This window comes from Scylla paramamosain, chromosome 46 (assembly GCF_035594125.1).
Source record: "Scylla paramamosain isolate STU-SP2022 chromosome 46, ASM3559412v1, whole genome shotgun sequence".
NCBI classification, from domain to species: domain Eukaryota; kingdom Metazoa; phylum Arthropoda; class Malacostraca; order Decapoda; family Portunidae; genus Scylla; species Scylla paramamosain.
Window position 1 is genome coordinate 8,715,664 of NC_087196.1, and position 16,788 is coordinate 8,732,451.

At 41.7% G+C, this 16,788-nt stretch overlaps 2 protein-coding genes across 5 annotated transcripts; one reads left to right on the forward strand and one right to left on the reverse strand.

Annotated features, from left to right (window-relative positions):
- Positions 1–1,935: 1,935 nt before the first annotated feature.
- LOC135094655 (ER membrane protein complex subunit 10-like) lies at positions 1,936–6,483 on the forward strand. Its single transcript, XM_063994937.1, has 6 exons — positions 1,936–2,097; positions 2,420–2,593; positions 2,836–2,925; positions 3,438–3,619; positions 4,243–4,333; positions 4,457–6,483. Exons 1-6 carry the CDS (start codon positions 2,020–2,022, stop codon positions 4,526–4,528), a joined length of 687 nt encoding a protein of 228 aa, XP_063851007.1. The 5' UTR covers positions 1,936–2,019; the 3' UTR covers positions 4,529–6,483.
- Positions 4,430–16,564, reverse strand: LOC135094654 (pseudouridine-5'-phosphatase-like). Of its 4 annotated transcripts, XR_010263893.1 has the most exons (6): positions 16,391–16,559; positions 14,074–14,292; positions 9,104–9,336; positions 8,742–8,946; positions 6,487–6,568; positions 4,430–5,619 (listed from the first exon to the last, which is right to left on the reverse strand). XR_010263893.1 is itself a non-coding variant. In XM_063994935.1 (4 exons), exons 1-4 carry the CDS (start codon positions 16,446–16,448, stop codon positions 8,767–8,769), a joined length of 690 nt encoding a protein of 229 aa, XP_063851005.1. In that variant the 5' UTR covers positions 16,449–16,564; the 3' UTR covers positions 7,629–8,766. The 4 variants fall into 4 exon arrangements, 3 of the variants coding, with proteins under 3 accessions (XP_063851005.1, XP_063851006.1, XP_063851003.1); XM_063994935.1 differs by lacking the exons at positions 4,430–5,619; positions 6,487–6,568; positions 14,074–14,292 and adding an exon at positions 10,679–10,897 and having other exon boundaries at positions 7,629–8,946; positions 16,391–16,564; XM_063994936.1 differs by lacking the exons at positions 4,430–5,619; positions 6,487–6,568; positions 14,074–14,292 and adding an exon at positions 12,835–13,053 and having other exon boundaries at positions 7,629–8,946; positions 16,391–16,564.
- Between the last annotated feature and the right edge of the window lie 224 nt (positions 16,565–16,788).

Genomic DNA, 16,788 nt, shown 5'->3' on the forward strand with positions numbered 1-16,788 from the left:
CTTACAGAGGCTCTTGCTGTCCTCCAGAGCTCCCCAGTGCCAGTTCTTTTGAAGTCAAGGTTGCTAGAAGGCATTTTGGGATTCTGGCCAATTGGTAGCTTGAAGAATGGCCAGTTTTCAGCAGGACACGATTTCAGGTCCCAGAGATAAAATATGAAAAGGTTATAAGCGTTTACAATATATATATATATATATATATATCGATGACGCGCTGCATTCGCAGTGCAGTGGAAGCGCGTTCGCAACGCGTTCTCCGTAGTTGCAGCGGATTCGCATTGGTGTCCAGTGTAGTCGTTACACGTTTGCTAAGCTTGCGAGTCAAAATTCGCCAGTGTGGGAACGGGGCTTTACTGGCGCACTGTGTAGCACTGCACTGTGTTCTATGTTTCCCAAGGCGAGTCTGTCTCACCTTAGTAACATCACTATCTAGGTGTCTGGAAAACTGGTAAATGTGAACTGGCAAGCATCTTCCTCACTAAAATATGTATTATAGGATCAAGCTCAAGACTATGTAAAATACTAAATACAAATAAGCTTTGATTTCCAAACTACCCTCCTACGGTTTCTATCATTCTGTAACTTCATCTTAAGTTTCCTTTCTGACCGTTCTATTGCTGCTGTGGTAGACGGTCACTGTTCTTCTCCTAAATCTATTAACAGTGGTGTTCCTCAGGGTTCTGTCCTGTCACCCACACTCTTCTTATTATTCATTAATGATCTTCTAAACCAAACTTCTTGTCATATCCACTCCTACGCTGATGATACCACCCTGCACTTTTCCGCGTCTTTTCATAGACGTCCAACCCTTCAGGAGGTAAACATATCACGCAGGGAAGCCACAGAACGCTTGACTTCTGACCTTTATAAAAATTTCTGATTGGGCAGAGCAAACTTGGTATTGTTCAATGCCTCAAAAACTCAATTCCTCCATCTATCAACTCGACACAACCTTCCAGACAACTATCCCCTCTTATTCAGTGATACTCAACTGTCCCCCTCTTCTACACTGAACATCCTCGGTCTGTCCTTTACTTATAATCTGAACTGGAAACTTCACATCTCATTTCTAGCTAAAACAGTTTTTGTGAAGTTAGGTGTTCTGAGACGTCTCCGCCAGTTTTTCTCACCCCCCTCCCCCCAGCTGCTAACTCTGTACAAGGGCCTTATGCGCCCATGTATGGAGTATGCTTCACATGTCTGTGGGGGGGGGGGGTTCCACTCATACTGCTCTTCTAGACAGGGTGAAATCAAAAGCTTTTCGTCTCAACTCCTCTCCTCTAACTGACTGTCTTCAGCCTCTCTCTCACCGCCGCAATGTTGCATATCTAGCTGTCTTCTACCGCTATTTTCATGCTAACTGCTCTTCTGATCTTGCAAACTGCATGCCTCCCCTCCTTCCGCGGCCTTGCTGCACAAGACTTTCTTCTTTCTCTCACCCCTATTCTGTCCACCTCTCTAACGCAAGAGTTAACCAGTATTCTCAATCATTCATCCCTTTCTCTGGTAAACTCTGGAACTCCCTGCCTGCTTCTGTATTCCCACCTTCCTATGACTTGAATTCCTTCAAGAGGGAGGTTTCAAGACACTTATTCATCAATTTTTGACCACTGCTTTGACCCTTTTATGGGACTGGCATTTCAGTGGGCATTTTTTATTAGATTTTTGTTGCCCTTGGCCAGTGTCCTTCCTACATAAAAAAAAAAAAAAAATACAGAGCTATATATTTTCATAGATACATGATTTTGGTGAGGTAAATGACAAACAACACAGCACAATCTTCTTATCGGGAAGGTTGTCAGAAAGATGCCCTGTTTCTCTTCATTATTGTTCTCCTCGCTCTTCTTCAATTCTCCTTTCTTTCAAAACCAGCATAATATTTGTTTCGTTATGTTAATGGGTTCATAGTCAACTTAGGGCATCGTAAGGAAGAAAATAAAGAAGAGAAGCAGAAGTCATGACATCACGGTAAACAAATCGTGACGTCACCGCCGGCCAGCCCTGTGAGCTTCGCCTTCCATCATGACCGCGGCGATATTAACGAGGATTACCGCCTTGGCCTTGCTGCTGCTGGCCTGGGGAGGAACACACGCTTTCCAGGTGCAGTGGGGGAGAAGAGGAGGGTGTTGGGAAAAGTGAGGATGAGGTGGAGTGAGGATTGATCGGGTTTACTTGTACTTCAGATCCGCTCATGCTTAGTCCAATCCTTTTACACGTGCTTTTCAATATATTCTCACTCCATTCCGTCCTTCTTTAAGTATTTAGAGTCAGCATGGAGTGTGCTTAACGCTTTGGGGCGCCCTTTATGGGATTGCTGGCCGGGTATGTAAATAGATTAGTAATGATGGAGATTACAACGTCATACATACATTATTGCCATTATTATAACCTACATCATCACTGCCTATCACTATTTCTACAGGAGGATGACTTTCTGGATGGCCAGCTGACATTGGTGGTGGAGGACGCACTGGATGGCGGCCCTGATCCTGTCTTCTCCCCGCGTTCAACAGTCCAAGTCCGCTCGGTGAAGTCTGGCAGTGCAGTGATCAGCCACACTCGCCCCTGGACCTCAGAGCTGAACGCCAAGCTTAAGGTGCGGCTGACCTGTGGTGTGTTGATGATGATGATGATGAGGAGGAGGAGGAGGAGAAGTCATCAATCTCTTAAGAACTCCAATGTGAAGAATCTCCATATATCCCTGATCTAATTTTCTCATTCCCCTCTCACATTGCATCAAGATAGGAGCCATTATAATCATGCTTATTCTTATATCTGTTTGTCTGCCTATCTATATCTTTGCCCTTCCTCACCACTCATGCTGCCACCATCCCACAGAGTCTGGTGGACAATGATGACCTCTACCGCATCCGGGTGTACCAGAAAGGCTCAGAGGACAGACGCTATGTGTCAACCTTCACCAGAGCCGTGAGTTTGTTGTCGGTGATAGGCATTTTATTGTTTTGTCTATTTTATTAGGTATTGTTATCAGTAGTTACACTCTGTTAATGTGTGTCACTTTTGTGCTGTCCTTAGGCCTCCTCTTTCTCTTTAAAAAACCTGGCAACTTATTCTAAGGACACTTGGGAACTTAAGATTAAAGGAAACAGAACTTGAAGTTGTGTTATGACAGGTTACTTGACTGCTAACCACAACTGTGCCTAAGATGGCATTAGTGACTGTGATGCTTTAGCCTCCTGTAAAATATGAGCCTTGTTAGATTAAATATTCATTGTATTGTTTATCTGACATACCTTGATGGCCTATAAGGCACTGAAGCTTATTAAGACACACTAATATTTAAGCTATCAAATATAATAGGGACATTATTCCATTTTCTTAGATATGTTTGTTTTACCAGTGACTCGGCATCATTTGTATAATTGATGATATTAAAAGTTATCAGAATATATATACAAGCATGCATCTCATCTCTGTAGTGTCAAATGTACGAGAGTGGCCTGACGGAGACCCTGAGTCTGGTGGTGGACAGTGGAGGCACCTCAGTGGTTGGTGTGGGCATCTTCCCCCCTGTGGCAGTATGTGGTGGAGAGGCACCAGCAACACTGCCTGCCCACCACAACACCACAGTCATCATCCGCTCACCCATTCCAGCGCCTGTGTGAGTGTTCGGGCTTTCATCCTCTGACAGGAACTGCCACAAATAGGCCTGATGGCTTTTTGCAGCTTCCCTTAATTTCTTATGTTCTTAATTCGATTTTGGCTCCTTACTTTCGATGTTTTGCTTTGTCTGTTGAAGGGGAAGGGGGTGTGTTCACACATGGTGGTGCCCAGTGGCATATGGACCAAGTCAGGAATGTCATTCTGTAGGAAGCACCCTTTATCTACTGTAGTCTCAGGATTGGAGTAGGTGCAGGGTAAGGGAACAGTCTCATCAAAAGGTGTGGGTAAACCAGTGTATGATACTAGGCCTTGCTGTGGAAGTGGTGTGCCTAAATTTCCAGGGTGTTGTAGTACAGTGGTTTTATGAGACTGTCCCTTTCCACCAGCGGCTGATGGAGCTAAGAGTGCGAATGATGTGTGTGTTGCTGTCAGGGCCATCCTCTGTGTGTGGATTGCTAGGCTGGTATAGAGATGGATATAGAACTTTTTTGATATGTAAAAGGAAAGTTTGTCTATTTAGCATTTTCTTATTTTCTTTTCCATTTTGGGTGTTCTTTGTGCTGTGCAAATTCATCTTTACTTCTTTTCAGTCTCATTTCTATTTATTGGTTTGTCCCTCAGACCTGACACAGCCACCTACATTGAGAAGTTAGAGGCCATGAAGAATGAGAAGGCAGAGGGCAAAGACAACCGATCCTTCCTGGCTAAATATGTAAGTGGAGAGACTTCGTTACCTTGTGTTAGAATGAAATAATAAGCAGTTGTTTTCTTTTCATGGACATAGTGGAGTGATGGAAACTTGAGTCATGTGCTTAGTCGTTCCTTTTATTTGCAGTGGATCTACATTGTTCCTGTCGTGCTGATCATGGTGCTCTTTGGGGGTGGCCAGGAGGGTGGTGGTCGCTGAGTGTCGTCCCATTTCGGGGAACAGCCACGTGTCATTTAAAAAGGATTATGGGTCATTCTGAATATTGTTATGCACTGTAGTTGACACAGGCTAAACTGATAGAAGCAGTGTGGTCTCCCTCCATCTCTCTTTCAGTGTGGCAGTTGATTGGTGCACACACAATTCTTGTCATTTCTCTATATTTTTACGTATATATAGATTTTTCAGTTGCCTTATAAGCCATGCTCTTAGCTGATTTTTAGAAATATCAGTGGGAAAACAATAGTATCAAAATATTAAATATGAATATTTAAATATTCATATAGAGATGGGCACAGCTCAAGAAAGACACATTTACATAAACTCAACATGTGCCACATGATTGTTCCACTGTGCATCCATCTGTTTGTTTTTCACAATTTCTCCAAGGGTTAATTTGATATTAGCATTGACTCTATTAATATTTCTTAAAATCAGTTCAGTGCAAGAATAACTGGTAAGGTGATTAAAATTTCATGTTAATTTTAAAAATGTTGGAAAGTAGTAAGGACTTTTGAGAGCACCAATCAACTGCCCTGTCCTGCCAAAGGGGGGAGAGAGAGAGAGACAGTGTGACTTCCAGCTTAGGCTGTGGCAACTACAGTAATATTTATTTTGCAGAGGAGGTAGGTGTGTAAATCAGTCAGGTGAGATAGATCAGAATAGATTATCAGTAGAGATTAGGGAGTTTCATGAGTGTGGCAAGGAAATGCAGTATTGTCCTCCCACGTGGTGTTTACAGTACCTAAGTAAAGACTCTACAAGAGATTAACCATTTTTGAGAAGTGCATAATTAAAACAACCAGGGCCACATAAAATAGTGTTCTTGTGTACGTATCTCTGTCTGTATACTTAGTCTCCAGAAATACATTGGGGAGGATAAATAATTCTTACATCTTAGAACTGATCTCTGACTGGCAAAATGTTGTTAGTTATGAAAGGCCTTACAGTCTCCAGTGGATGTAGGAGGCACTGCATACAAAACAGATGGGATGTTCAGTTATGGTCTTACCTCTCACCCTCATTGCACCAGTGATTTAAGGAAGGTGACCACTGTGTGCTCCTCATAACACCTGTAGGAAGACAGTGAAGAGTAGTTCAAGGGCAAGGAAGTCGCATAGTCCATCTCTGAAGGCTGAACCTTGCAAGCTACATGCATGAGTGTAAATTAATGCAAATTTACCTTCATGTGATCTGATCTTAAACAAGTTGATGACTTACTACTGGCTTATGTCATGTTTTCATTGAATCCTCTACTGACACCACTGTAACTTGCTTGGTACAGCTTCCACTAAATGGACTGTCATTATCTTAATGCACATGTGCAATATTCCCATTCAGGTTCTGCACTTCTGTAATCTTGATAGCAGTGCCATGAAATTGCCAGAGTAAAGGTGGTATTACACTTGGCAAAGTTCAGCCAGCAGGGAACAAGTTCACTGGTGTCATCTACTTTGACAACATGAGTGACAGGCACTAGAGAGAGCTTAATGACTTAGAATTTTATTGCTCACTGAGCAGCTGCCCACCATGTGGAAAGCTACACTGTGGCATCAATTGTAGCCAGCAATGCATCCAGTGACTGGAGGTGGTGCTAATCAAACTTTTCCTTGTGCAATGTCACCTTTAGTAAGGAGGAAAGCCAACAGAGCATTAAATACTGTGTTTACTTTCTGGCTACCTGTATGTTGCATGATCTTTCTAATTGAGGGAAATTGTCTGTATCAGCTTCATTGGATGTAATTCATTTCTACCTAAACCCTTTTGTATAAAACTGCTTCTTGGATGACTGACTGTGTGGATGCCTTGTGTACACTCTCTTGATAAGTGTTTTAATGACTGAGTAATTGACTAGCTAGTCCAAGAGAAATGTTATGTTTGTTAACTTATCTTTCCATTTTGACACTGTATTATATACAATAAATGTTACTTGTACAGACCAGCCTTGTTTTTCAGCAGCAACACCCGGACACACAGGCAGGAAATCTCCTTGAACCATGATAACCATCATTGCCACTCAACCTGTAAGACAAGTGTTGCTCATACAAAATGATAAGGTCAATAGAAAACTTAATTAGCGAGTATGCTAGTAAAAGATGCAGAGTGACACAAAGGACAAGTATGTTTTTTATTGCCAGTGAATAACAGTCCTTCCTTCCATCTACTGACTGGCTTTGTTAGATCTCTCTGGCCACTGCAAGCAAGGCAGAAATACCTCTAAATTATCTAATGCTGAACTTGAGACCGTTCACTACTGACAAAAAGATGTCACCCACACTGTTGCTAAAAATTTAATGATGGTGTACTGCTTGTCAATATAGTTACCCAAGTACTGATGTCACAAAGTCCAGTGAATTTCATGTTGACAAATCAAATACAAATCAATACACAAACTAATGGAGTTTTTTTTTTTTTATAGAAGCAAAGAAGAAAGGGATATAATGGAATAGGAGAGACAATTTCCAGATACAGCTATTTGTCAAAAACATTTCATAGAATTTGACTGCTACTTTGGGCAACTAATGAAAAGAAGAATAACAGGGAATACTATATTATTCATTCAATGTTACACTAAATTAAAAATATGTATTTGCAATATTACAATACAATCCTAGAAATCTTTAACATTAATGTACCTTAGTGTGTGGTGGCCAAAGGTGTTGGGTGATCACCACACTGCACTGCCTGGAGATACTGCCTTCTACTGCCACCTCCTCCTCCTCCTCCTCCTTTTGTCCCTCCCCCCCACCTTCCCCTCTCTTTCTCTCACTGCACTGCTTTTTCGTACTCCCATTAATTCTTTAAGTGACAAAACAAGTACATTAATTTTGTTAGAGTTAATGTTAGTTTTGTTAGTGTTAGTGTTTTCCTTAATTTCTACTCAACCACATTCTCAGCCCTGTCAGCCCCTGGTGCTCAGGCACTGCACGGCTGCTGGCTACACACTTTCATAATAAGGCCTGACAGCATACTGGTTCACGCATATCCCTGCATAATGAGACTTTCCTACATAATATTGTAAAAAGAAATTAGAAAGGAGTGGTGATTACCTACAGTAACAAGGTCAAGATCATTATATCAGTACCCTTGGCAGTGACTTTATTACATATATACATCTCAATCAACAACTTTACACAGCCATACCCTTGTACAGCAGCTCCCAAAACTAACTTTAAAAATCAAAAGGTCTACATTTTGACACAATGGACAATATCATTCAACACATTTGGTGATCACGGTGGCAACAGTTGGCAGCTTTGCACACGAGGGATGGCTGCCACATATTATATCACCTAGGAAATGAATCACCATATCACCATCCCGCTGAGCCACACATACCAACCTTACCAACGCCACACGTGATCAGGCAGCAGGTTTCATTTTGTTCATTAAGCCACAGTTTGCACCATACTTTAAAGATAGTTTTGGGAGCTGCTGTACATTTTATAAATATAACATCTGAATCTGAAGGAAATCTGGGCTTACAACTGCCCACCAGGTACAGTGCTCCCTCTACACACTCCAAGGCAACAATGATCACATACACACCCGCAGTGATATAAATATATCTACATCCCAGGTAAGTGTGATGTATTTAACCCTTTGACTGCTTCTGGTACACCTTTCCTTAATTACTAGCCAGTGTGAGACATCTTTACTTGTTCTACAGCCACTTCCAATCTTAAAACTGGATAGAAACTACAAAATCTCTTCTCTTTTAATTTCCTTCCTTGTAGAGGTTTATAAAGACTTCCTGCATTACTTCTAGTGATGATGATTGTTTTGTGTTGCAGTGAAAGGGTTAATTACAGGTGTTGTGTTTCTACAGTGAACCCTCACCATCAAGTACCATTCAGGGGAAGGACTGCTGTACTTGTGCCGTGTGTCTGACCCGTTATTGTACTTACTAACCACTGCTTCTTAACTGAGGATGTTCAGTTAGCTCGGTTTTGTATCCAGAATCCAATATAAACTGGTACAAAATATCAAGAACAGACACAAGCATGGTAGAAGTGAAGACAGAAGGTTGTGCAACTTGTGATGACCAACATGCTTGTCTCTACGTGCATGTTGTACAGAGTGAAGTGCATTCCAGTCACAGCACTGGCTAAGATAAGTAACAGTGCATCTTAGTCAACCCTGCTTCCATTTCTCAGTACCTCCTGCATTACCTTCCCACTCCCAACCATCTCACCTCTCTCTCCACCATCTCGCCCTCACTAATCATCGAAGGGTGGCAGGCCGTAACGCTCTGGCTTGAAGTCTTCCAGCGAGGCAAGCACCTCTGTGGCTCCCTTGGTCAACTCAGAGCTTAGGCGAGAGTCAGGCACCATCACCACCTGCATGCCGGCCGCCACGCCTGCCTGCACACCATTTGGGGCATCCTCGAACACCAGGCACTGCAGGAAGGTGGAGGTGGTAGAGAGACAAGTAGTGAAATTAATAGAGTAAATTGTCAGGAGGGTAAAGGTGATTGTGACAGGGAGTAGTGAAGTCATTCAAATACACAAATCCATGAAAGGTGAAACTGGCATACCAGGTGAGCAGAGTACAAACCTTGGAAGGGTCTGGGTTGTCAGGGAAGCGGCGGGCACACACCAGGAACACATCTGGCTCAGGCTTCCCCTTGGTCACCTCAGGATCAGAGGAGGCGAGCACCACGTGTCCGAAGAGCGACACCAGGTCACGGTGGTTCGTGGTCTTGAGGTCAAAGCTGTCCTGGGCGCCCCCCGAGGCAATGGCAATGGGAATGTTGTGCTTGTGCAGGTGACGCACCAGACGCTCCGCTCCTGTGGGGGGACAGCAGGGGGCGGTGGGTGCCAGGCTTCCCATCACCAGATTACTACTGTGTAACAATTTATTTCACACAAGACAATATGCTGTATACAGGTTCATCATTTACATTGTTACCAATTACTATTATTATTAACATTACCAGTACTACTTATTATAAGCACTTATTGTTATTGTACAAAAATGTAGTAGAGATGAATTGTGATTTATAATAACTTGTACATTGTGTTTCACTTACAACTTCAAAAATTTCTGTCAAACTTTCCTGGATCTCAATTCATCTGTACTGGACTTTCAAGTCCTGTCATCTACATCAACTACGAAAAGTCCATGCATGAAATTAAAATAAAAAAATTAATGAAGCAGTTCCAATAGGTGAAACTAAGCAAAGAAAGGAAAGGATAATGAAAACAAACCAAAACATAGCTCAATGTATAGACAAGGAAGCGTAAACAAGAAAGAAAACTAGTGATGAAAAAAATGAGCAATGGCAAAACCTTCATGAATGTTATGAATGCAAGTCCATAATGAAGACAAGGACGGGTGTGGACAGATTTAAGGAATCTTATTTTGTCGAGTTGGAAAGATATGTGAAGGAAATCGAGCATGGACACTTGGAGCAAAAATACTCTTTGGTCACTGTTCTGAATCCACTCTGGACAAAACCACTAACTCATGACGACTGTTTCTTTCCCTTCCTATTCTTCAAGTGAAAAAAAAAAAAAAAACACCCACAAGGCAATCATTACTTCTGTCTGTAATAATGCACATCACTTCTAGTTCTAGTGACTATTAACAAGAGTGAACATGGCAGATACAGCCACTGGTATCTGCAGTCTCTCTCTTTACTGTGTGACAAAGTTAGGATTCACTTCCACACTCATTCTGGTGTTATTTTCTCAAGTATATCAGTCATCTACTCATGTTTGTGCTCTGCTACACTGTGAAGATCTTCAAACAATACCTCTAAAAGGACATGGTCTTTCCCTTTCAACATTCAAAGTGAAGTATTGGTCATTTGAAGATCTACAATATATATTTGATTCTCATTCTTTTAAGATTACTACCGATAGAAGAGAGCTTTAAATTCTGAACTGTGATCACTAATACACATGCAGTGAGAGTCTTCACATCCATTATGAAAACTATTCTTTACTTCAAGACAAGAAAATGATTCAAGTGAATCCTGTCCACAGACAAAAAAGTTGAGGCAAAACAAGTCTATTCACTGATGTGGGCACTAAGCTGTCTAGGATGCTGACTACTGGCATTGCATTCAGGGTGAGGGAGGCCGAGGGTGCAGCCCTGTTAAGCACAGGAGGGCCAGGGCATGAGTACCTGGCATGGCAGCTGAGGCAGGGAACACCTCAGGGTAGACCAGAGCCAACCTTCTCTTATACTCTTCAGGTGTGATCTCCAGGCGCAAGTCCCGGCACAGGTTTTGGCACACCTCTATGGCACTGAGGCCCATCTGTGCCATCAGCTGCACCCAGGAGAGGCTGTGGCCTAAAGGTGCCAAGATGCGATTGTGGCACTCCAGGTAAATGCCCACAGTGTCTGGAATTACCAATTGGAGTGAGTGCCAGGTTTTAATCAATTATTCTTGGCACTAACCCTTCACAGCACCAAGTCACTGCTTTCTTCAGGACTTGCAGCATATCAGTTAATTTCCAAAACTGATTCATACACATTTTCTTTTTGTTTTTATTATTAATCTTTGCAGCAGCAGCAGATACTTCTCTATTTATTTCTATTTAGTTTTTGCTTTGTCAGTCCAGTCTGCCCAAGTATTATAGAATAAGTTAATGTAGCAAATCTGGACATCAGAAGCATCAGCCAAGTCCAACAAACTCATCCGAACAACTCTTGGCATGCCTTGGAGACACTTGGCATTTCTCTCAGCTGTGGTGGGTTCAGACCTCAGGAACTCCACAGCAAGGTGTCCAAGTAGGAATAGGATACCACCAGTGTTGTGCTGGTGGTGGCTGCTGCACCATGCTTCCCTACAAAGTCTGAGATGAAAACTTACAAAGCACAAACATGTATATTTTGTCAGTTCCCATGAAGACTCACACTGCAAAAAAATTAAAAGCCTCCACCCTGAGATAGCCGAACAATATGTCACTGCGAGTAGGGCTTTCAGAAATACCTCATTTTCATATCCTGAATCTTTCCACATAGATGGATCATTGTGAAGATATAAATTAAAAATCCTAGTTATCGTGATACGAGGGTAACCATCACCAAAGGACGGCTTAACGAGTTTCTTATAATCATTCCAATAACTGACTGTTCTAATCAGAGAACTATGGGCTGAAATTCCACAGCACAACAACCCTCTGACTGCTTGTACTATGATGGTGTGTAGGTGAGGCTGGATGTTTGACATGATGAAGAAGGAAGGAAGACTGAGGAGTTGTGACATGTGTGAGCAGGAACAGGGAGAGAGGAAAAGTATGTAAATGGTGGTAAATTATTTAATACCTCTATGTTTGTAGATGATACAGTTCTAACTGCACAAAGGAAATGTCAACAAAAGCAGTGCTGGAAGCAAGAGTGAAGTGGGTAATTTGGGATCTATAATGATGAAGGGCCACCCAAAGAAACTTAAAATTAGATAATGAATGTAAAAAAATGGAAAAGGTAACTAGAGCATTTTGTTTAATCATAAGTAAGCTTGGAAATATAAATGGTATGAAAAATAAAACATAAGGGAGACAAGAATTTGGATCTTTAGAATGTATGATCAAAGACTGTTAGGCAGAGAGCTGCAGAAAAGTATGCACCATCAAATAATTCCACCAACAATCACATACATGAGTGAGATACAGGTGTGAAATGAGAAGATAAAGGATCATGGCAATTGGAATGAGTTACTTGAAAAATGTCACTGGTAGGTAAAGAATCAATAGAGGAAGGAATAAAACAGAACAGATTTTAGTGTGTCAACTAAAGTGAATAAAATGGAGCAACTCAAGGAATGAAACACAACACACCAAGACAAGTTAGTCACACTGAGAGAAAGATACAAATGCGTTGACTGACCATGGGGATATATACAAATACTGTACAGTAGATGTGGTCAGGTGCAAGAGTATGACAGGAGGCAGGAGAACAGCTGCTGTATGAGAAAGGCATGAGAGGAAAAGGACAGAATCAGAGAGCACAGGGAAAGATGACAAAGGCAAGAATAAATGTTGATTATTTTGTTGAAGCCAACCTCTTGGCAGTTCACAGGAATAAGAATCATGTATGCATAGATTACATAATACACAAGATTTGCCTTTTCTTCAGTAGCAAAATAAACTGCACCTCAGTTTTATCTTATTTGTTACAAAGCCTGGAATCAAAGCTCCCATCATTCAGACAGTTGTGTTGTGCAAAATCTGCTTCAATCAGTAAGTTCTGAAGGACGCTGGCTGTTGGCACCGACTCGTACGTGCACAAAGGGGGCGTGGGCCATGTGGGGCACTGGAGGGCCAAATCATGAGTACCTGGCATGATGGTTGATTTAGGGAATACCTCAGGGTAGACCAGAGCCAACCTTCTCTTATACTCTTCAGGTGTGATCTCCAGGTGAAAGTCCTGGCATATGCTTTGGCACATCTCTGTGGCACTGAGACCCATCTGTGCCATCAGCTGCACCCAGGAGAGGCTGTGGCCTAAGGGTTCCAAGATGCGATTCTGGCACTCCAGGCAAATGCCTACTGTGTCTGGAATTACCAATGCAGAGTCTTGTGTCAGTCTGTCAGTCTGCCTTTCCTTTACGAGTATTTGTGGCCTACTTTAATCCCCTGAGGTGCTGTGGCTAGTGGGTACACCAGATGTACAGACAGGAACACAAACCAAACCTGAACTTCTCTCTTAACATTTAAATGTAAGCACAGCTGGGAGTTACCTCTGCATGTGATGAGATAACCTTGCAGTGATGTCTTCCTACTCAAAAAGGAGAGGAGTATACATTTTAAGAGTGCTGCAATACCACAATACAAGAGGACTGTCAGAGCCCGACGACACAAAGATGAAGTAATGATGAGAAATGGATGGTTAATTATGAGTATTGCCATGCTCATCCATTTCAGAAACTTGTAACAGAAGAGACAAAATAAATGGAAAGTACACAACATACCCAAATGATGTGAGAGGAGAAGAAACATGAATGGGCAATGAGATGATAAAAGTGAGGAACAGCAATGAGACACAAAGAGGTAACCACACCAGCTTTCAAAAGTTATCAAAAATAAGAACTGCAATAGCTATAAGAAAAGACACTACAGAAAATAAAAGCAGAACCAAAAGATGCTAGCAAATACAAAATAAAGTAAGCAATCATGGTCAGAAGTCTCTCCACCTGCCACACTCCTGTTTTGCATCAATTCCTCCACCTCAAGTCCTCTGAGTCACTGACGATCTCATACAAAAGCCACAACACAGAACACCAGCAGATCAGAGGACACAAAAAAGTGCACACAAGATGAACATTCTTACAAGCTAACCTTTCATTTTGACTATTTTTCAAGGGCCTAAGATGATTAGTTAGGTTCTTATGATGTTTTTTTCCCACCAGCAGTACATAATCTTTGTTAAACTATAGAAACACACAAACACCCTGAAAGTGCCAATAACTTCCACTAGGTTGCAATAAGTTGAGATAAGATTTAGGAATGTTTCAGAACAGGAGTGTGGCTAAGTAATCAACCAACGACCATGACTGCATCTTGATCCCCTCGTACCTGGCAACAATTTAGCAGTGGGGAAGAGAGCATTATAGTGCTTGGCAATCTGCTCAAGGTACTCAGAGACGGAGAGGGGGAGGTCCAGGGAGTCAATGATGTGCTGGGCTGCCTGGGGGCCCTTCATTCCCATACACCCCACCTTCACCTCCCATGTATACTCCTTGCCATAGGGTGTGGCCAGGGCCTGTGTAGCCTCTGTGTATAGCCTCTCTGTGTCTGTCAGTGCATGTATGTTGTTTAGTAAAGAACCCTCAGGAGGTAATGAAGGGTTGGATGAGACAAAGGCAATGCTGAGTTTGTGAGAGGTGTGGTAAGTGTGAAAACTTAAGTATGATTTTATAATGATAGAGTAAGAAATTATGACAACTTGATTGGAAAGTAAGGGTGTGACCATTCGGTGTAAGAAAAGTGTGACTTCATCAGAGAGCAGTAATGTTAGAAAACCATGAACTCTTACTCACATGACAGGAATGCAGTGGTGAAAGCAAACAAGGGGATGGAGAAGTGCACAACTGTTCTTGTGTTCCTGTTGTTGCCTTCCTCATACACAACGAACAAGGCAACAACTGAAGCATTAGAGCAAGCACTTCATCCTCTTGTTCCCTCTCACCACCTTCCTCCAGTCACCATACATGCACTCTCAATACTGTATCTCAGGAAATGCTAAAGACATCAGCGTAAGAAGAACAGTAATGCTTGGCCAAAAGTGACATCCATGCCCTGATAACTAGAAGGAAGGCACTGAAATGTTTAGAATTGTGAAGTGCCAGTGGGGTGAGCCAAGGAGTATGTGGGCAGTCACAGCAGATTGGAAATAAATGTTAAGTTCATAGCACGGTAATCAATTATGGTATATTCACATGATGACAATGGACACGATTATTCTGCCTACTCAGCACCATAACCACAGCTGTTGCAATGGCTTTAACCTTTATATTGTAACATAACCTAACTTAACCTTAAGATTGTGTAAAACCTTACTCCTTCATTAGTTTCTCTATTCTGGATGAAACTATTCTTTTCTGGTAGTTTTCAGTCTGTTTTGAATTAATCTGCTTGATGTTTTTTCCCACAAATCATTAGTTTTTATTTTTTACCCCTCTCCCAATCCCCCCATCCCCTCAGAAACTAATGATTTTGCGATAAAAACAGAAAGCAGGTTAATACAAAAGAGAAATGTACCTTACAAAATAGTTTCATCCTTACAAATAAGTACCACAGCAGTAACACTCACTCACAATGTTCCCCCTGAGAGGATTGGCTGCCCCTCATCCATGGCCACCAGCCACCACCACCTAACCTAACAAAACTAACTAACCTAACCAAACTAATTGAACCTAATCAAACTAACCTAACCTAACAAAACTAACCAAACTAATTGAACCTAACCAAACTAACCTAACCTAACAAAACTAACTTACCCTAACTTAACCTAACTACACTTTAAAAACTGTTGTCAGCATTACAAATCATGTGCTGAGTATATATGGCGGTTCAAATTACTTAGAATGAGAACCTCTATCTATTGACAAGGGTAAAACAAGCCATGCTGAGAATAGTGAGAGTAATAATACCAAAGATTGTTTCAGGTGTAGTTTGCATTTTATAATCTTGATATTTTCAGTCTTGCAAATTACTTCCCTAACCAGGATGTTTTCACCTCTGCAACTCTGTGTACACCCTAATGCTCAGCACCTCACCTAGGGGCACCTGACGCTAGTGCTGGACGCCTCACTTAACATATCCTGGTATAATTAATCATCTTACATCTGGGCAAATTTTCAACATGCTATATTATTACGCCTTAATCTGATTATGTATTATTTTTTATTCACTGTCCTGCTAACAGACTTTCATCATGCAACATTATTAATCACTAACTAGATTACGTATTTTCTTTGATGCACTGTCCTGATAACACAAATGCACACACATTGATGACACACAAGATTCTTAACACATATAGTACTTAGGATTCACTGTCCTGACAATAGCAATGCACACACGTCAACACAAGATTCTCCATAAAAAAAATAATAAACTATCAAAATAAAAAAGCCACTTCCTGATCAATTACTTAGCACATTCTAGAAATCAACACTAGTCAAAATAAACCCGAAGAAATATGTAAAACCAATGCAAAGAACAATTATTTAGGAGTCCTACACAGCACCAGCCGGTCACGCACGAATCTGACATAAGTTTATTAGCTGGTAATTCCTACTAATAACGCTTATTCCGGCACTAACCGACCACACATACAGCTTCCCGGGATCTCTATTGACCCTGGAATACCGGTGACAGGACACATTACCCAGCAGCAGGCCGTCCATATCGAAAATAACGTGGGTCACCGGCTTAGGAGAGGCCATGGCTGAGAATGAAGATGACAAGGTGGTAGACAGGCGGGCACTGGTGGGCCGCGCGCCGCGTCAGAGTGACGGTGACACCCGCGTGGGACCAGCTGGGTGGCGGGACTGTGAAGGGCAGGGGGATTCACTTACCCATCACAGGCTTGTTTTTTTTTTTTTTTTTTTTTTTTTTTTTTTTTTTTTTTTTTTTACGGGTTCAGTATATGTGGATGATAATAAACCTATGGAAATTATGAGTAATTCATTACTACTACTATTTAATATACTCAGGGGTTCCTTGCCTATCATACAAACTGAATGGTAGCGTGCAAGGATTCCAATATTCTTATACGTTCTTTGG